The sequence below is a fragment of the Leuciscus leuciscus genome, assembly GCF_965113295.1.
Source record: "Leuciscus leuciscus genome assembly, chromosome: 2".
NCBI classification, from domain to species: Eukaryota; Metazoa; Chordata; class Actinopteri; order Cypriniformes; family Leuciscidae; genus Leuciscus; species Leuciscus leuciscus.
Window position 1 is genome coordinate 886,765 of NC_138726.1, and position 21,629 is coordinate 908,393.

Consider the following 21,629-nt stretch of genomic DNA (forward strand, 5'->3'; position numbering starts at 1 on the left):
TTAAAAAATTATTGTTTAAATTAATTTTATGTAAAAAAATAATAATCTGTTTTATGAATTACAATGTTAAAATGCCTGGTCAGTTTTATTATTTTTTAAATAGATTTTTTTTTTTTCATTGAAGCCATGTTCACTTATTCGTTATAATGGCAATCATCCTCAGTGCCACACAAAATATTTTTTATTTATTTTATTTAAATGTATTGAAGTCATGTTCATTTATCCGTTATAATGGCCATCGTCCTCAGTGATCTCACTCAGCGAAAAATAATAATAATAAAAAAAAAATGCTAAATGCTCTTGTTCCGGCGGAAGTGCTGACGTCACGCAGTGCCCGTATGCTGCGCATAAAAGCTCGAGCAGGCCGTTTTTCCGCCCTTTTGTGAAGGATCGCGTTGAGATCCCGTTGCTCTTCCTGACTCACCGCTGTTCTTCTCAGCCTTTGATACGAATAAGTCGGTCAGGAATTAATAATCATGGTAATTTGAAGTTATACTAATATCATAAGTGTTTTCGTCGTATATTGTGTGTGTGTTTACGTCTGTTTGTGCATCAGAGTAAAAGCGCGGCGCTGTTGATCTTTCTGAGGGCACGTGGTTTCTGAGAGATTCGCGGTCAAATATTGTTTTATTTACCGTTTTGTGCGAAGCCTTTGCTTGTTTTTCTATTTAATGTTGTTTTTGGTTTAACTTAAGTTTAAGGTTATAAGAAAACAAAAGTGTTTGTACACATGCTAGCTTCACGTGCTATCGTACGTCCAACTTCCCACTTGTAAAGTCGAGTTTCCGAGCTCGTCGGCGCTTTGTTGTAAAGTTCCGGAATCACGGAGGACGACACAGGTTTATTCTTGCTTACATATTTTGGGCAAGTCCTATTAAAGCCTAAATGTTATTTCGCGTCTCATTCATATACACATTTCCATTATGCAAGTATGAACTTATTTAACAAAGACTATGCGATGTAACTTGTGGGGGAAAGTCTCGGTAATGCTTGAGGACGTTCATGTCCGATTTCCTTCTAGGAAACTCGTATTAGTCACAGTAATATAGCATTGCAAAGGTAAATCTCTTCAGGAGTAGTAGAGTACCGACAGTCCCGTGGCATTTCAGGATTTTTTTCTTTTTCTGGATAGTTTGTGCAACTAAAACACCAATAATATCAGTTGTAACATCAGTGTAAAGGAGGAAATACTAAAACAGCAACTTACTCAATGTATACATTTTACCATTTTGGTACTTAATATAAATCGTACTAGCAAAATACATTATTGATATGCCTCGAATTCTTTTATACATTTGTGGATAAATCCAGTTCCAGTGCACATGTAACGCTGTTCAATAGTTTCAAAGATTAAGTGTTAAAAAGATATAACGTTACTCACCAAGGCTGCATTTAGTTAATAAAAAAAACAGTAAAGTTTTAAAATATTGCAATTTAAGATGACAATATTTCTATGGGAATATATAGTAAAGTGTAATTTATTCCTGTGATTAAAGCTGAATGTTCAGCATCATTACTCCAGTCTTCAGTGTCACATGATCCTTCACAAATCACTCTAATATGAGGATTTGATTATCAAAAAACAAATGTTTGGGGTCAGAAAGAATTAATTTTTTGGAAAGAAATTGAAGAAATAATTTTATTCGGCAAGGATGCATTAAATTGGTCAAGTGATAGTAAGGACATTTATAATGTTGCAAAATATTCTATTTCAAATAAATTGTTCTTTTGAACTTTACATTCAAACAATACTACTTTTTTCTTTTTTTTTACGCATTACTGTTCAATCATAAGTGTTTCTTGAGCATCAAATCCTCATATTAGTGATTTGTGAAGGATCATGTGACACTGAAGACTGGAGTAATGATGCGGAACGTTCAGCTTTAATCACAGGAATAAATTACACTTTACTATATATTCACATAGAAATATTGTGAAATTTTTCAAATAACTGCATTTAATCAGATAAGTGCAGCCTTGGTGAGCAGAAGAGACTTTTTTAAAAACATTAATAAATCTTACCAATCCCAAACTTTTATATGTTCTGAATAAAGGTAGTATTTGTTTTATTTGTGCCGGTCTTCAGTTTAGTGTGTTTAAGTGTTATAGGTGAGTGTGTGTAAAGATGTTTAATAACAGCACATGTGTTTACAGGCGTTTAAAGACACCGGTAAAGCCCCGGTCGAGGCCGAGGTCGCGATCCACCGGATCCGCATCACACTGACCAGCCGTAACGTCAAGTCTCTGGAGAAAGGTGTGTGTGTTTACCATAACCTGTCTGTGCTAAACACGGCAATGAGGAGGATAACATGTGAACGACTTCAGCATGAGTTATAATATACGCTATTCTGAGCCCTTTTCCCCTGGACACTCGTGTGTGTGTGTGTGTGTCGGATGGGTCTTCATTAATCATGTTTTCTCTGTAGTTTGCGCTGATTTGATCCGAGGTGCCAAAGAGAAGAGCCTGAAGGTCAAGGGCCCCGTGCGGATGCCCACCAAGGTGAGACCCGTTCTCGTGTTCACGCCGTTCTTAATGTGCACAACGTACACAAGTGTTAAATGGTCTAAGAAAAGTGAATCATCATCATTACAAAGGTCTTAAATTTTGCGACTGAAATCATTGTTCCATGGATTGTGATTATTAAACTTCATAAGGCTACGAGTTAATGAAGTGCTGCTTGTGTCACAGTAAACGCGCCGCTGTTGCTCTCCACCTTTAAGAAAAATCCACCGTTATTAATAAACCGGTTTTACCAGGGTAACTGGTATTTCTGCTTTTCCATGAGCACCACCTACTGGCAGAGTGGAGAAATTATAGCAGAAATTAAACAATATTTTGCGTAACAGACAAATTGTTAACTGGGGAATCGTAAAGAAGCAAATAATGTCTTTTGACCCCTTTTTAAAAACGATTTAAAGGCTGAAATGTGAGGTTTATCATATCAAACTTTTTTTGTCAGCCTGTATTTGAACTGTATGGTTTAAATCGTACGGTCGTTTTATAATTGGTTACGTAGACGTTGCTCTGTCCTACGTGTGGTTATAATAATATTTGTGCGTGTGAGAGCCCTGCAGATGTCTTGTGACGGTGTGGGGGAAGTTACTTTTAAAAGTAGTTAAAATATGGCGTTACTCCTTATAAAGTAACTAATTGTTACTTTGTTACTTTTTATGAAAAGTAATATTACGTTACTATTTCCGCACCAGGCCTGGTCTTACTGGCTTTGTATTTTAATAAGACAATGGAAAGGCTTTCACTGCAAAAGTGTGCTGGATGAGCATCAGTCTGTACAGTAGAGGTCAGTAAATGGGGAGTCAGTGTAACTTGCGTTACTTATGTTAAAAAGTTGCTGATATTTAGATGTAAATTTAAATTGATGTGTTACTTTTAAGTAATCTGATTGCGTAACGAGTTACTTGTGACGCGTGACCTGTAACACCGTGTCCTAATCAGATGCGATAAGATCCCAGCGACAAATTTGTCCGTCCAGACTAGACGTGACCAAAGGCTTGTTCGACTTGAACCGGCGCTGCACAGACCGATCGGTTTATGACATCAAAGTACCGCAAGAACAATTCAAAAGCATAAGGAGCCGTCTACTTTCTATTCGCTCTCGCGGTACTTTGATGTCATTCACCGATCGGTCTGTGCAGCGCCGGTTCAAGTCGAACAAGCCTAAAGATGCGTCAAAATCAAACAAAAGCCAATGCCAATCAGAGCAGCGTGTGGGCGGAGTCAGCCAATCAGAGCAGCGTGTGGGCGGAGTCAGCCAATCAGAGCAGTGTGTGGGTGGAGTCAGCCAATCAGAGCAGCGTGTGGGCGGAGTCAGCCAATCAGAAATCTCACTCTGATCAAAATTCACAAATATTACACCATTTAAATATTATTAAAAATATATAGGCTGAGTTATTAAAACAATCTTTGTCAAAGAATACACTTGTTTGTTCACAGTTTGAACGTTCGTGTTTCCATTTAATTTCAAGATCTGAGGTGAATTATCCACTTGCTTTTACAGATACAAAGCTGGAGCACTAAATGATATTCAGAGTCACATTACACGCTTTTAACATTAAATAAAGCACATAAACAGCACCTGAGATCATCATTGCCGTTGTTCCAGCGCGACGTCGCAGAAGAATGAGCACACGGTGTGACTGTCCTGTGGTGTTGATCAGTGTTGTGTGAGTAAAGTGTTCCCCTGGCTCTCCTCTCATTAAGACCCTGCGCATCACGACCCGTAAGACCCCGTGTGGCGAAGGCTCCAAGACCTGGGACCGGTTCCAGATGCGGATCCACAAGCGCCTCATCGACCTGCACAGTCCCTCTGAGATCGTGAAGCAGATCACCAGCATCAGCATCGAGCCCGGCGTCGAGGTCGAGGTCACCATCGCAGACGCTTGAGCTGTCGGAACAATAAAACTACTTCTCACATCTCAGATCTCTGCTGTTTATTCACACACACACACACACACACACACGGTCAACTTCATTACTCGTACTCCAGCTGTAGAAAGATCTATGCGTTTTGGTCTCGTTTGAACACGAACTTAAAGGAAAAGTTGCGCTACTGATTCTTATCTTGTTCTGAAGAAGAAACTACACTAGTCAACATTAGAAGTGGATCAAAACCTCTCATTAAAATCATACATGAATTTTGAACCTTGTCTTAGGACAACTATTAACTTTTGTTGTGATCCACTTCAAATGTAGTTCCAAACATGCGATTCAATGAAACACTCTGAAAAATGAGTGTTGATGTATAAGATTGACAAAGAGTTATTTATGGTTTTTCAGGGTTTGATGATGCTAAATAAATAAGTGTAAACCGTGACCAAAAGCAAAGATAAATGTGTGAAAGTGAAGTTAATCTAGACCTTCTGAAGCGCCGTAACTGAAGATCTATGCTCTTTTTCTTTGAAGCAAACTTAAAAGGGAAAGTAGTTGCGCTCCAATATTCATTCTCATCCTGTTCTGCTGAAGAAATGAGTTTTAAACCTGCGATTCAGTGAAACACTGAAAAATTAGTGATTTTTAAGATGGGCAAAGATTTTATTTTTTTATAAAAAAAAATATATATGTATATTTTTTATAAAATAAACACAAATAAGAGGTTAAACTGCCCAAAAGCGTAGATTAACAGTGTGAATGAAATTAAAATACCTTTTCAAGCCCCATAACTGAAGCTAAATGTCTTTCCCTGGGGAAATTATATATACAGTCTATAGTAATATTAGTTAACCATGATAACATTAACTAACAATGAGCAATACTTCATCACTTATTGATCTAGGATAATGTTAATTGTGATATTTAACACATTTATAATCAGAAGTAAGTTTACACACGGTTCGCATAATATGATGTTTTTATTCAAGATTAATGCTGTAAAATTCAATTTTTTGTTAATGCAATAATGTTAAATGTGTTCTGAATTGATACATCATATTAATAGACAAAGTATTTTTGCTTCAATGTGGAAGCCATTTTCATGTAAACTTTAAAAGCAGAATGTATGATAATATGAGGAATTACATAAATGTGCAGCTCTCACAAAACCTAAAATGTGAATTTGTAAGAATATAAATATTTCGGTAACACTTTACAATACGGTTCATTAGTTACTTTAGTTAACATGAACTAAGAATGAACAATACTTCTACAGCATTTATTAAACTTATTTAATATTAATTTCAACATTTACTAATATTCAAATCAAAGGTTGTATTTGTTAACAAACAATGAACAACTGTGTTTTTATTAACGAACAGTAAAAAATATTAATAAATACTGTAACAAATGTATTGCTCACGGTTAGTTCATGATAGTTAATACATTAACCAATGAACTTTATTGTTAAGTGTTGCTAATATTTTAGGTTCAGGCAACTCTACCATCTTATTATTATATTATAGGCCACACATTAAAAGCTAAATATATTGACAACTTTTAGTCACGAAAGCCCAGAATGCACCTGTGATTTGAAGTGAATCTACACCCTAATGAACTTACAGGTGTGCTGAATGTCTTTAAGAGCTGATTGATGAGCAGGTGTGGCTAATGCATTCTGGGTAAGATCTCACCTGAGCTATTAAAGCTCGTTTTCATGTCCGAAACTGTTTCAAACGTTTAATCTTCTCTAAGCCACTGACACACACTTCAAGTTTGTGAAACCTGAACTTGCTTTAAGAACATAACTGTTATACGACAATATAATCCTGGTGACGGTTATGGATATGGATGAAGACACAGTGTTGGCGATGGAGTCGACGGCTTGTGAACCTTATCATGCGGCTCTTCCAGAACTTTCCGGAGTTTCCTCCATAACATCACAGGTTATAAGATTGCAAAAACGTTTATAACACATAATGTCCATCTTTATGTTTATATATATATATATATATAGCCCTGTGTGGTGTTTGTGTGCAGAGCGAGAGCGCTGAGATCTCTGAGCAACAGCAGCTTCGAGTTTACTTAAAAGTTCGGCCTTTCAGTGAAGAAGAGCTGAGGAGCAATGAAGAACAGGTACGGAAGGCCAGGCTAAAAAGATAAGTTTTTAATTTAGATTTAAAAGTATTTATTCTTCTAGCACGTCGTACTACTTCTGGAAGATTATTCCAGCGGCGAGGAGCGTAGCGGCTAAAGGCAGCATCACCAAATCTTTTAGTTCTACTGAGTGGTACTGTTAAAAGTAAAGAATCCGATGATCTGAGTGTCCTTATAGGTTCATATACTATAAGCATTTTTAAAAGATAGGCTGGAGCAAGTCCATGCAGTGCTTTATAAACTAATAAAAGGTTTTTAAAATCAATACGAAAACTAACAGGAAACCAATGTAATGATTTTAGTATAGGTGTGATGTGTTCTCTCTTCTTGGTCTGTCATTACTCAAGCTACTGAGTTTTGTATTAATTGTAGTTTATTAATTGTAGTCTTTGGTAGACCAGAAAGGAGGGCATTACAATAGTCAAGTCTGCTAGTTATAAATGTATGCATAAATTTTTCTGTATTGAGAGAAATGGTCTTATTTTAGCAATGTTCTTTAAATGATAAAATGCTATTTTTGTAATATTACTGGCATGCGCTTTAAAATTAAAATCAGAGTCAAAGACTACCCCTAAATTTTTTGCCACTTTACTTGGGTTTAATCCCAGGATATTTAGTTTAGGGGTACATTTTTCTCTCTGAGCTTTTGATCCAATTATCAAAACTTCTGTTTTGTCTGTTTAGTTGTAGGAAATTTTGTGATATCCAGTCATTTAATTCTTGGATGCAATTTGCAAGTGAATCAATTTGACCAGTGTCATCAGGAGATACGGCTACATATAACTGTGAAAAGATATACCATGTCTCCTGATGATACGACCAAGAGGTAACATATATAAATTAAAAAGTAGTGGTCCTAAAATTGATCCCTGAGGAACACCACACATTACCTCATAGTGTTCAGACAAGGTATTATTAATAGATACTACAGATGTTGTTCTGCTAAGATATGATGAAAACCAACTTACTACCAACCTACTTCAGAGGTAATAAAACGTTTAACAATGCGTTCAGTTGTGTAAGGCACAGAAGGATGAATACTATTAAAGAAAACACAAAAATGATCGGATAATGCCAAATCAAAAACAGAAGTTATATACATCCGTTAAGGGTAAGCAAAAACATGCAGTTTTCGTGTGTGTCCCTTTAAATGCAAATGAGCTGCTGCTCCCGGCACAGAGGGCGGAGCTTCACGAGCACACTTGTGCATGCGCCTTTTAGCAGCTCTGATTACCTCACACACTTAACATTTCAAAAACACTTAGCATTTTATGTATAAACGTCGGACAATGGAGAGACTAAAGAAGTGACAACATATAGAATACAACTGGACATTTCTGAATGGTTAGTTGATGAATTTTTGAAGCTGTGGAGTTAACTATCTTCTAGTCATTGATTAGCATATTCGGTAACACTTTAGCGTAATAGTCCGTTATTAATAAGTAGTATGCTGGAAGTAATGATTAGTACTACATTAACACTTCAGCTACTAATAAAGAAACAAGCTTAACTAATCAAATTTAGGAGATGGTTCCTTTATAAGGTAATCAATAATGTTGAGTAAAAAAAGACAGTAGTATATAATAGTAGTGGCTGAAGTGTTAATGTAGTACTAATTAGTCCTGTATAGTTACTTATTAGTGACGGATTGTTATTCTAAAGTGTTACCGAATACTGTCATGATAAACTATAAATCGTGTTCCGGGGGCGGGGTTATGTGAACTTTAGGGTTAGTGATGTCACTTACCCGTGAAGAAGCTCGTTGTAGTTCCTACCAGCCGTTTGTTGTAGTCCTTAAAGCGATTTCTGTAAAAGAAAATATCTCCCTTTGAACTTTGAGTGTCGTAACTTTAATGTTGAGTGTCGTAACTATTAATGTTTAATAACTCACACTAACTAAAGTTAGAAAAGTGAAATCATAATTAACCACCGCTTTATCTCTCCTCTCAGGGCTGTGTTGTGTTGGAGGATTCGGAGAACATCTCTCTTCACGCTCCTAAAGGATCCGCCAGCATGAAGAGCAGCGAGAAGGGAATCGGCCAACAGGTCTACAAGTTCAGCTTCACACAGGTAAACGATTTCAGCTTCGTCGCGCAGGTGAACGAGTTGAGCTTCGTCGCGCAGGTGAACGAGTTGAGCTTCGTCGCGCAGGTGAACGAGTTGAGCTTCGTCGCGCAGGTCTACGAGTTGAGCTTCGTCGCGCAGGTCTACGAGTTGAGCCGAGTTGAGCTTCGTCGCGCAGGTCTACGAGTTGAGCTTCGTCGCGCAGGTCTACGAGTTGAGCTTCGTCGCGCAGGTCTACGAGTTGAGCCGAGTTGAGCTTCGTCGCGCAGGTCTACGAGTTGAGATTCGTCGCGCAGGTCTACGAGTTGAGCCGAGTTGAGCTTCGTCGCGCAGGTCTACGAGTTGAGATTCGTCGCGCAGGTCTACGAGTTGAGCCGAGTTGAGCTTCGTCGCGCAGGTGAACCAGTTGAGCTTCGTCGCGCAGGTGTACGAGTTGTGCTTCGCGCTTTTTCGCGCACAAGAGGTCGGCAAAGATACTCAATGTAAGATATTTAGAGCTGAATTAAAAGGGTTATGCATGAAACTGTTATTTTGAATTTAAGTTGAAAGAGTGAGGAATGTGCTTAGATTACCATTTATTGATTAAATCCAGTATTTTAAAGGTAAATAAAATAAATTACAATCTCCCAAAAAATTGCATTTAAAAATAGGGGAGAAAAAAAGTAATTTAGGGCTTTGGGTCATTTTGACCCACGAGGGAAGGATGAGGGCTTAAAGGGGTGTGTTTTGTTTTTTACGAACTGCAGATCTTTGGGCCGAAGTGCTCCCAGACCGAGTGTTTTGAAGGCACCATCAGCTCACAGGTGCACGAGTTCCTTCATGGCAAAAACGCATTGGTGTTCAGTTACGGCGTGACCAATGCTGGGAAAACATACACCATACAAGGTGAACTGAACCTTATTAAATACTCGTTCTTCTGATGTGTTCAAGTCCTCCTGAGATTGTATTTACAAGGTCATGTATTTACAAGGTCATGTCACTTTCATCGGAGTAAGATGGAGTACTTTCTCTTAATTACACACAAATACAGCAAGGTTCTTAATCTACTGGCAGAAAATGAACAAGGAATGTGCGTCAAGTGTCTTTTTTATTTTTTATTAATTCATGAAGACACTGTAAACTTTTAGTTACATTATATTGTTATATTTATGCTATATGTCCTGTGCAGGCAATCCGCTTACTTCGTTGTAAATTCTAGTAATATCACGGCTAAATACCTTTAAGTATTGTGGTATTCCACCATGTTTCTCACTGACACGTAAAGATCGGGGCTTAAAGAAAATCCCGAGCTCCCCACTCGCATTTACGACATTGTGGTGGCAATCTTTACGACATGACTTGAACGCACCATTTTATGGAAGGTCAAAAGGGCCAAAACATGTGAAACTGTCGTGTAAACGCACACGTTTTGGCCCTTTTGGCCTTCCATACCATTTGACGCATGTACTCTTTGACGTCATCGCCTGTGAAACGGTCCGGTTCAAGGTTCCCAGAAGGACCCCGGGATCCTGCCGCGCGCGCTGGATGTGGTGTTCCGGCACGTGGCGGGCCGCCAGTACGAGCACGCGGACCTGAAGCCGTTCCTGAGCTCGGATGTGCAGAAACTGGACTCGGAACAAGTCAAAGTGGAGAAGAGCGCCAAGGCAGCGCTCTTCAGTTTACTCAAAGAGGTACGAGCTTCAAAACCGGCCGATTTTTGGTTTCCCAAAACGCGTATTTGTAACGTTTGTTTTTGGTTAGCCAGGAACGTTTCGTTATGGAAATGGAACTTTTTTTTTTTTTTTTTGGATTGCAGAACGTTACCATAACGTCCTATTAACCTTTTCTTCATATTTATTGATGGGTGCGCAATAACGAAACTTACAAACCCACGTATATTTGTGATCTGTATGCTTTCCATACTACAACATTTTTAGCTATACAATTGGATTTATCTGAAATTGTTTTTTTACTGATCCAATCCAGGTTGTAATGAACTGTTGCAAAATATAGGCCTACTTTATAAAGAATGACCCATTTCAGCATAACATATGGTTATAAAATTAAACCTAAAAATAACCTGCGGGGAACATCCAAGCTAGTTTTCTCCTCAGTTTGAGACATGTACTCTATTAAAAGATGGTTCTTTAATGCGTGGCTAACTAGAAGACACTGGCCAGGTTTAATTACACCGGTTGCAATGCTGCGTTAATGTTTCTCGCTATTGTAATCCTGCAACGTTCCTCCATCACTACTAATGAACTGGTTCTTAAACTCGTCGTGTTAAAGCTTAATCACTGTGTGGCTTCTCTCTCCTCAGGATCCTGAACCCACAAGATCCAGTCGAAGCAGAAGCTCGAACTCCTCCGTCAACAGTTTGTCGTTCTCCAGTGTTTCGTATGACCATACAGGTATAAGCGGTTACGACGGCTAAACGTGTGTGTGTGAGCGTGTGTTTAATCTCTCGCGTGTCTCCCAGTGGACAGTGCCGATGTCACGGCTGATGAAGGCCTGTACTGCGTCTGGGTGGCGTTTTACGAGATCTACAACGAACACGTGTACGACCTGCTCCAGCCGGGCCCCGCCAGCAGAACCAGGAGACGGCCTGCGCTGAGAGTGTGTGAGGACAACACCGGGAGCTCCTACATCAGAGGTACGTCCGTTCAGGAGTGTGTGTGCGCCTGTAACCCTCCGGGAGCTCCTACATCAGAGGTACGGTCCGTTCAGGTGTGTGTGTGCGCGCCTGTAACCCTTCGGGAGCTCCTCCATCAGAGGTACGGTCCGTTCAGGTGTGTGTGTGCGCCTGTAACCCTCCGGGAGCTCCTACATCAGAGGTACGGTCCGTTCAGGTGTGTGTGCGCGCCTGTAACCCTTCGGGAGCTCCTACATGTTTGTTTTTTTTCCCTCAATTAATGTACTATTTTAGTTCTATCATGTTGTTCGTTTTTTTTTTTTTTTTTTTGGGGGGGGGGATTTATGGTACTAAATTATATTTTCACTATTTGTTATCCATTCATTCACTTTGAGCATAGACCTGAAAATTACATTTCCAACTTATACTGTCGTAAATCTTGAATGCTTTAGAGCGACAGACTGAAGTTCGGTCACTTTTCCAAGACGACACTTGGCAGATTATTGCTGAAGTGAGAAGTTTTAAAAAGTGAACGGAAAAAAATTACAGAATTTTACATTTTTTATGAAAAATTTGCAAAAATATTATATACACACTTAAACTCATTGTGAAATATATATTTTCAAACATGTTTTACTCTAAAACTGAGACAACCAAAGCCATAAATCTAAAGTTTCTAAATCTAAACAAAAATGAGGTTGATCTCTCAATAAATGAGCTTTGAGTGAGATGTTCGGCTGCAGTACCAAACGCTTCCACTAGAGGAAAATTCGTCTCCCATTCATTTCCAATGCGCTCGTTTTTGACCGAGGAGCACAAGTGACTATTGTTTACAGGACCATTTAACCTGTTCGAATCATGTCCATGATTGTTAGTTTTATTCACACAGCAAGTGCCAAATCCTTCAAGTTTCGTACCATTCCGATAAAGAAAACTATACTAAAAAAAACAAATGTAATTTTTTTTTTTTTTGTCAAAATGACCGAAGAGCACCAGAGGGTTAAAAGACTCAGTGTGTGTTTTGTTGTAGATCTGCGATGGGTTAATGTGCAGAATGCTGAGGAGGCCAGTAAAGTGTTGCGTGTGGGCAATAAGAACAGAAGCGCAGCCGCGACCAAGATGAACCAGTCGTCCAGCAGAAGGTCATCATGAGTCTGATGTCGCAGCCCGTGGGTCTGATTAGTACGGAGTATATATTTCCATGCAAAAGCAAAACCTTTTTTCTGTTTTACAGTCACAGTATCTTCACCATCAAACTGATCCGCCTCGACGGAGCAGATGTTCAGGGACTGTCGGAGTAAGTGAACTGTAAAACATATGATCAAGAAGTTATCAAAACATATTTTTACATTGCTGTATCTCACAAGCAATGTTGAAAATTGCTTAAATTACATTGAACTGACCTTCTGTAACTTATCAAAATAAGTTAAGTTGAAATGACTTAAACATCCAAGTTGATTGTACTTAAATTTAAAGTCCCCCTGTAGTCAATTTTGTCCCTTAACTCTGATCACCAAAATTACATTTGTTTTTACCATGAAAAATGTCTTCATGCCTTAAAATATTGACTAACTCGACACGCTTGCCTCATTTAGTATTTGTGGTTCTATGAATATGCAAATGAGCCCCGCCTCCACTCAGTCAGCTCCACTGGTTGACGATCACACATTGATCTGATTGTTTACAAAGGTAGTTTGTGACGTCAAACACCAGCGATTTCAAAGCGTCTTCAAGAAGTCTTTGGTTCACTGCAGTTTTAAGGAGAAAATACTCAGCAATGGTGTCGACTTATGAATTTACACATGGTTTGTCTTAAAGCACATTAAAAACACCACATAGACACAAACAACATTAAAAGCTGGAGTTTCACCTCAGGGGGACTTTAAGCAATTTCAACATGTTATACAAGATTCAACTAATTTAAGTAGAAACAACTTAAATCCAAGTTTATTGTACTTTAAAAATTCAGTGAAGCAAATGTTTTGAAAGTGTAACGTCTTTCTGTCCTCGCATAGTCTTTCACTTTGTGACTTGGCCGGCTCCGAAAGATGCAACAAAACCAAAACGTTTGGGGAGCGTCTGAAAGAAGCTGGAAACATCAACAATTCACTGCTGATTCTGGGCAAGTGTATCGCAGCGCTGAGGAACCAGAGTTACAGGTACTGGCGATCGCCCACCAGACGGAGAACCGCAGGTTTACACGCTTCTGTTCTCACAACCGCGTCTGATCCTCGAAGGATGAAGAGTTACGTGCCGTTTCGCGAGAGCAAGCTGACCCGGCTCTTCCAGGGCATGTTCTGCGGGCGAGGACGGGCGTGCATGATCGTCAACATCAACCAGTGCGCCTCGACTTACGACGAAACCCTCCATGTGATGAAGTTCTCTGCGGTGGCCAAGCAGGTTTGGGATCGATCACTGACATTATAACCAGGGTTTGAAATTTAACTTTCACTCACCGGCCAATTTGGCTACTAAATAGTTATTTATTTGTAGGACAGATTCATAAGTTTACAGATAGCTCTGTTTAAGCAAATTGACCATGTCAACTAGTGATGGTCCTGAAGCTTCTGAACCTTTTCCATTCATTTATTTGGAGCCAGTGATTCAGAGTGTGTATCAAACTACCAAAGTCATGTGATTTCAGTAAACGATGCCGTTACGTCATAACCAGCGTTGCCAATTTACAGACTTGTCACCTAGATTAGCGACTTCTCAGACCCATTTAGCGTCTTTTTTTAAAGCAACTTGCCATGTTTTGGATTGCTGGTTAACACAGTCAGTCACTAAATCAAAAAAACGCTTTATTGGACATTCGGCTATATTAAAATTACAGTGTGTGAGCACGGACTAGGAGAGAACTGATGTAAACTGTCGACAGTTAGCGCATTACGCCATCTAGCGACATTTAGCGACTCTGAGTTAGTTTTAGCTACTTTCCACTGAAAATCGTTGGCAACATAACGATTTCCAAATGTCAATGATTCACCACTAGAGGGCGATGATCTCTATGAACCAGTGTCTATATATGATTTTCACCTGATCTCAGATCAGTTTTATACATTTGTAGACATTTAATGGCATAAAGAGTTGTAGTTAAGTCTCTTACTGGTCTGATTTAACCAAGTTCTTCATAAACAATAAGTTCTACAATTAATAAAATAAAACGTATTATAGACTTCATATTTAGTGGTATTAGATGATTTGTTAATTGAATTTAATAGATGACAGCTTCAGTGAAACTGCACTTGGTTTGTAAAAGCTGTTTTTCTGCACGTTTTGACTGAGTTTTCACTGCATTTACACTGTTCTGACCAGCAGGGGTCACCAGCGTGTGGCGCGTCCATCAGTGAATCAATTGAATTGCTTTGGCAAAATGATTCACCGTTTCAAAGCCTCATTTGTCCCATTGCCCGTGTCATCTGGGGTCTGTGTGTCAGGTGTTACAGGTCATACCTCAGAGATCAATCGAGTCTCTCGCACCACGTCTGGTGGGTCTGGATGGGAAGCCGTTGCTGAGAAACGGAGTGATTGATGACCAGGCTGTGGATGAATATCTGTCAGAGGAAGAGTTGCTGGACGGAGATGAGGCCGACGTGTCCATATTACCCCAAGAGGTGCTGGAGCACTTCAACATGACTGTGCTCACACTGCAAAAACACTTCTTACTTGTTTTTTGTCTTCTAGTCCAAATATCTAAATTCTTGAATCAAGATGCATACGATATGTCTTGTTTTCTTGGTATATAAATCAAAATTAAGTGATTTGTTGCTTAAAACAAGCAAAATTATCTGCCAATGTGGTAAGAAAAATAATTTTAATGCAAACAAACTCTTACCCCCATTGGCAGATTATTTTGCTTGTTTTAAGCAACAAATCACTTAATTTATTTTCCCAGAAAACAAGACATATCGTATGGTATTTTACTACTTTAGTAAAGACATCTCTAAGAATTTTCAATATTTGGACTGGGAACTAGACAAATGCTCAGAACAGCATTTTCTGCAGTGCAGAGATGGGAAGCTTTGCCACATGTTTGTTGTTCTCTGGCAGGAGTTGTTGAACTTGGTGGAGAGCTTGCGGTCGAAGCTGATGGCCGAGCGCAGGAAGAATCTTCTTCAGGAGATTCAGATCCGGAAGGAGATGGGCGACGCGATGCTGCAGCAGATCACGGAGGCGGAGGAGCTGCACAGGTGACCAACCCGAGCGCGTCACGTCACACCTGGAGGCTTCACCTGATGGAGGAACCTTCCATTCATACTGTAATGAATTAAAGGAGAACTCCGGTCAATTTTAACATTGAGCAAATTTTTTTGTACATTTGGAGTTCTGTCAGTACAGAGAACAACGACAAAAATCGGTGTTGCCTACACCGTGTTATCCTCTTTTTAAAATTTGCACCCTGTTGACTTCAATGGGGCCAGTTTTAAACCTGCTTTTAGCCTCTTAACATCCTTGTGTCATTGAAGGAATCCCTCACAATGGCTGTGCACTTGTAGAGTGAACACGGGTGAATCTGACCGCATTAGATGTGAAAGATATGAATAAAAGTGATGTTAATTCAGCCATCGCACATACCTGTATTTTCTTCCTGTTGTCGGTCGAAGTCCACAGTAGTCGATTGTCGAGTTCACGCGCATAGGTTTAGTATCTATGATCACGTGCGTGAACTCGACAATCGACTACTGTGGACTTCGACCGAAAACAGGAAGAAAATACAGGTATGTGCGATGGCTGAATTAACATCACTTTTATTCATATCTTTCACATCTACTGCAGTCAGATTCACCGCGTTCACTCTGAAGGAATCACTCACAATGGCTGGGCACTTGTAATGACACATCAAGGATGTTAAGAGGCTAAAAGCAGGTTTAAAACTGGCCCCATTGAAGTCAACAGGGTGCAAATTTTAAAAAGAGGATAACACGGTGTAGGCAACACCGATTTTTGTCGTTGTTCTCTGTACTGACAGAACTCCAAATGTACAAAAAAATTTGCTCAATGCTAAAATTGACCGGAGTTCTCCATTAAGGCCAGGTAGTTTGAGGTCAATTTGTTGAGACTACACTACTAAATGTGCATACCTATAGACTAAACACGTGATGCGCATGTGCACGCCATCAGCGTTTTCAGATATGCGTTTTTGAAGTTTGTGCTGAGAATTTATTTTATTTTAACGCTTGCACCTTGGATCCTGTTTTGGAAGGTTTGTGTTCTCAAGCATCAAACACTGTTGTGCGGATGAACAGCCAGAACACATTGAAAAGTTTCTGTTAGAACGGTGTCGTGTTAGCGGCCCCTAAGTTAATAACTAATGATCTTTGCAATGGAAGTGAGTCAATCAAAACTAACTTTATCTGGACAATGACTTTATTCTAGATCTGCTGTAAAGCCTAACAATCTGTTACTGTAATCTCCTATTATCACTGTAAAGCTGCTGTGAAACGCTCTATATTGTTAAAGCACTGTATAAATCTTGACTTGAACTGTTTTCAGTCGTCAGCTGGTGGACCTGAAGGAGAGCTATGAGGAGAAGATGGACAGCACGTTTGATATGTATAAAGAGGCGTTGAAAGAGCACGCGTACCAGTGCGCTCTGGAGAGACTGGAGGAGGATTACATCCCGATAGACGAATACAGCGAAGAGCAAGAGCGAGCTAAGGCACACACACCTTTACATCTAAACCCCAGTGCTTGATGGGAATGTTTGAGCAGAGGTGGGCTTGTGTTTGCGCAGGTAAAATTACACCGATTCGCATTGAAGGAGGGATTTCTATTAAATGCTTGTGCACTTCCGACAATGTAACAATCTAGTTGCATTTATTAATTGACAAATCTTGTTTAATGATGATGTCGAAGCACCAAAGGTACTAGTGTTCTTCCGCTCTGGAAGTCTATGACAGCCCATAGAAAGGCTTGATGGAAAATTATGAAATTTGGCACCCCGATAGAGGACAGTCTGAACTTTAACCACAGCAATTTTGGAGTCTCTAACTTGATCCCTCTAGCGCCACCAACTGTACAAATTGCCACTTATGTTTGTTAACTTTTGCAATGTAAGGCCTAGAAACGATTCTCTGACTTCTCGTTTCACGATGACTCGATTGCACCGCATGACGTCAGTTTTCGCCACTTGAATTTTCCAAAAACAGTTTGTTTTCAAACTCTTAGACTGTTCCTCTGATTTTCACAAATTGAACCAGATCATGCCACCAAAGTTATGGAATTCAAGTTGATTTGTCAAACTGGTTCTGAATGATGCGGTTCTGAATGATGATCAAACGAATTCGAAATGGAGCACGCCAAAATGGACGTGAGGCTAGATCTCTGCAAAGCTTTAGTGTATTCTGACCAAACTTGGTGTGTGATATGACAACCATGACATGAGGTCACCTGCACAGTTTTGGCACAGTGCCACCTAGTGGTCAGGAGATATGCTCTTTTTGCTTAACTTCTGAACGGTTCAGCCAAAAATCACTAAACGGGTCTCTCTAGATTCAGTGCAGCTTGTCGAATCAAACAATACAATTTTGGCGATCTTGGGCATCTACCTTTTTGTATTTTCTCTTAAAAGCAATCTTTTACGAATACATTACCATATCGTTATGAAACTGTTCGTCACCATGCCCTGAAGCTAATCAATGTTTCGCGGCAGTGCTACCTTGTCAAATGTTATAATGAAATTTCAAAATATGCAAATAGCTTTGGATTTTTGCAAATTATAAAGAAACTGGTCTTAATAGTTTCCTTGGGTCATTCCGAGAACATATACCAATTTTGCCGTAGTGTGCCAAACTTACTTTCTGCCATTTTGATTATTTAAAAACCTACTTTTTCAAAGTTTAGACCGTTTATCTGATTTTCACAAAAATGAAACCGTATCATCTCCAGACTATGCCGACACAAAGTTATGGATTTCGTGTTGATAGACTAAACCATTTTTGTATTCTGGATCAACAAATTTAAGGCATGGTGCCCAAACGACTGAGGCTTTATCTCATGCAATGCTTTGGCATATTGACACCAAACTTTGTCATTGTCACTTCACTCTGATCACACCACATCAATTTGGTCACAGCGCCACCTATTGGTCGAAAGTGATAAACCATTAAATCATTACTAATGTCTATTTATAATTTTTCAGGAATTTAGCCTAAAATCATCTTAATGTCTTTAATTGCTCATTGTTGCAGTTGGTCTGTTCCAGCCATGCTTGCATGTGTTCTCGTTTCTGTCTGCTTGGCCTCAATGACTGCTTGCAGTGGTTTAATCACTATCATTTTACTTATAGGCGCTTGAGAAACGTGTATTTGAGTTGGAACAGAAATGCCGGTGTTCTGGTCCTCAACCCCTCAAACAGGACAACTCCATGCAGACAAGCCCTCAGCCGTCCATAGACCCAGGTGTGTGTGTAATCATGACCCTTTTTTTGGCCCCCAATGGAAAGCTGCTTATAAATCATACTTGATGTTTTTTCAAAATGTAAAACTGCAGGAAGTTCTGACTGTTTTGTTTAGGGGTAAAGATCTAATATACAGCTTGTACAGTATAAAAATAATTGTCTGTATATGATCTCAATCAACTGTGCAGATGCAGAAAGGTATAAGATGCTGTACAAGGAAAAGTGTGCGGTGGAGAATCTGTGTGTTGAGAAGCAAGAGGTAAATGCACAACAGAGATGAAGAAATCCTGAAACTGCTGCAGAAACCTCTGAGTTCTGCTTTGTGTTTTAGCTGATCGTGTCTCTCGAGCGGCGCATCAGCGAGTTGAACGAGACTCTTCAGGAAGCCGGCGAGAGCTATATGGAAAAACTTGCGGAGGTCCAAACTCTACAAAACAGACTCTCGAATCAGGTTAGAACACTTGAATGAGACCTATGTGCTGACCATAGAACGTAAAGACATATGGGCGTAGTGTGTGTGACGTCACTCGTAGTGTTTCTTAAGAGCTTTTTTGAAGCCCAAAGTGGGCGGAGCCGGCCGTCGCCATCTTGGCAGCACGTCACTCCCGGATAAAACGAAATGGGCAAAAAGGCGGATTAGCTGAGGTGACGCTAACAGATAAACGGCTAGTAGTGACATCTGCGACAATCCACCTGTCACTCAAGTGGCTGCGCCCTTAATTATGCAGAACTTTAAGGCTTAAAGGGATACTTCAGGATTTAGCATTAAGCTTTGTATTAGTAGAAAACCTGAAGTATTTTCGAATTACCGTGCTTTCCTCCCTCATGTCCCCCTGAGACGAGAGATTTGTTTTGTTTTTTTTTGTCTGGAAAAAATCCGATGACGCAAAAATCGTCATTTTGTGTCATCAGAGGATTTTTTTGCCCAGAGGCTAAAGACTACAGCCAGTAGGAGGAGCTGTCCCGCATGTTCAACCCACCCATAGAGGGATCTCACTCACAGAGTACACAGTGTCAGCCATTTTTCTTTGGAAGCTAAGCTAGCAGGCTCTTGTTCTGTGGAGAAAGCGGAGTAGTAGGAGAAAGCTGAGTATTTGGGGTTACCATCCTCTTTTTCCCAGACATGTCCGGCCGTCGAGATCGTCCAAAATGTCCGGGATTCGGCTTTTGCTTTCTGCAGTCGCCATTCATTGTTTACATGCACACCTTTTGTTTCAATCTAACTGAATTCATTCCGATTGGTGAATCTGAATGTAGTGTTTACATGAACGCTAAACAAGTGATCGGTTGATGTGCGTTTTAGTATTGCTAAGAAAATTCCCACTCCGTGAGATACGAGATCGGTCCGTCTTAGAAAAAACGTCAATGGCCTCGTCCTGTTCTCCCGCGCCCCTCAGCCTCGTCCTGTTCTCCCGCGCCCCTCAGCCTCGTCCTGTTCTCCCGCGCCCCTCAGCCTCGTCCTGTTCTCCCGCGCCCCTCAGCCTCGTCCTGTTCTCCCGCGCCCCTCAGCCTCGTCCTGTTCTCCCGCGCCCCTCAGCCTCGTCCTGTTCTCCCGCGCCCCTCAACCTCGTCCTGTTCTCCCGCGCCCCTCAGCCTCGTCCTGCTCGCCACAGTAAACATGATGAATGGCGACTGTAGAACGCAAAAGCCGATTCCCGGACATTTTGGGCGATCTCAAACTCGTCACGGAGACTTACTAGTAGCCTAGCCTTGTTGTTTTCAACTGCGCTCTTACCGGTAGGTGTGGCTTGGGAGTTTCCTCCTAGGGCAGTGAAGCAAGTGCATTCTGGGAGTTGTCTTTCATCCACATGCCAAAAATAAATTTTCTGGCCTTTCTCAGTCTAGAATTCTCCAAATTCAAAAATAATTTCACATTTCTTCTACATAAATTACCTATTTTAAATACACATTCATCTTTCCAGAGGTGAAGTATCCCTTTAATAGAATTTAAACTGAGTTATAACCCCCTCCCCCCCTCACAGGCGTCATGGACAAAATTAGCTATATAGACCAAAACCACTTTTTGCACCAGGCTGTAAACATGTTTTATTCTGCTGTAAAGTTGTGCATTTTAACATGGGGGTTTATGGGATTGAGTCTCTTCTGCAGCCGGCCTCTAGTGGCCAGTCGATGAACTGCAGTTTAAGTCACTTCAGTGTTGATTCAAGAGAGACGGGAAAGTTTCCGCTCGTTCTGAGAGCTGTGTGTGTTGACAGGAGCAGCAAGCGGAGTGTTTGGAGAGCGATGCCAGCGCTCGAGAGCAGGAGATCGGGCGTCTGCGTGAGGAGGTGAAGCGTGCGAGTGCGTGTGTCGGGTCTCGTCCGCGGTGTGGTCTTCTGCTCAACATTAAAGAGTCCATGACTCCTCCGTCTACTGGGAGTCTCTGCCGCACCATCAGAAAGTCTGTGAGAGCCACGACTCTGAGGAAGAAGCCCAGCTGATCATGAACTGGAGCCCTGTGTGTTTGTTCAACGTTTCTACTAAGGTTTTTATTTGTGTAATAAAGTCTATTTTAAAGTCTTCTTCCACTTTTTTCTTTTTTTAAATCTCTTTTCGACTTTCCACTGTACCTACTGTACCTACCGTACATCGTAATTCAATATGTAAAATAATTGACAATAAGAGAAGATGAGGGTGAAGGTATTTATTTGATTTATGTATTTCATTCGTTCATGCTTAACACTTTCATCTTTATGATTGTAATTCATAAATTCTTCTTAATGAATAAACCAATCAGGTTCCTCACGCAATTGCAGGACGCCTCTCGACTAGGACGTGAATAGTCTCTGCTTTAATGTTCCGTCTGTGTGTTTATAGTAGCCTATTACGGAAGACAGTCAAGATTAAAATACATTAACAATTAATGTTTGTCATAATAGGAGTTCAAATCACAGGTTTCCTCCACAGTCAGGTGAACCGATGGACATTATTGTCCGTAGATGTGAGTCACTAGCAATCATGTAGCCTACGTTTTTTGTGTCTAAATGATGGCACGGTTTTCGGCCAGTTTA

General features: G+C 40.3%; 2 protein-coding genes across 5 annotated transcripts; both read left to right on the forward strand.

Moving 5' to 3' along the window:
* The first annotated feature begins 322 nt into the window (after positions 1-322).
* On the forward strand, positions 323-4,432 carry rps20 (ribosomal protein S20). Its single transcript, XM_082161070.1, has 4 exons — positions 323-479; positions 2,155-2,254; positions 2,427-2,500; positions 4,220-4,432. Exons 1-4 carry the CDS (start codon positions 477-479, stop codon positions 4,400-4,402), a joined length of 360 nt encoding a protein of 119 aa, XP_082017196.1. The 5' UTR covers positions 323-476; the 3' UTR covers positions 4,403-4,432.
* Positions 4,433-4,587: 155 nt separating this feature from the next.
* On the forward strand, positions 4,588-21,141 carry LOC309492043 (kinesin-like protein KIF20A). 4 transcript variants are annotated; one of them, XM_082160931.1, is made up of 18 exons: positions 4,588-6,333; positions 6,428-6,523; positions 8,495-8,614; positions 9,355-9,493; positions 10,094-10,278; positions 10,908-10,998; positions 11,067-11,240; positions 12,250-12,361; positions 12,454-12,516; positions 13,235-13,378; positions 13,457-13,619; positions 14,657-14,833; positions 15,270-15,409; positions 16,713-16,878; positions 18,508-18,619; positions 18,807-18,877; positions 18,950-19,069; positions 20,835-21,141. In XM_082160931.1, the coding sequence occupies exons 1-18, from the start codon at positions 6,229-6,231 to the stop codon at positions 21,057-21,059; spliced, it is 2,403 nt and encodes an 800-aa protein (XP_082017057.1). In that variant the 5' UTR covers positions 4,588-6,228; the 3' UTR covers positions 21,060-21,141. The 4 variants fall into 4 exon arrangements, with proteins under 4 accessions (XP_082017057.1, XP_082017056.1, XP_082017059.1 ...); XM_082160930.1 differs by having other exon boundaries at positions 4,588-4,987; positions 5,027-6,333; positions 13,235-13,619; XM_082160933.1 differs by lacking the exons at positions 18,807-18,877; positions 18,950-19,069; positions 20,835-21,141 and having other exon boundaries at positions 13,235-13,619; positions 16,713-16,933; positions 18,508-18,622.
* The last annotated feature ends 488 nt before the right edge of the window (positions 21,142-21,629 follow it).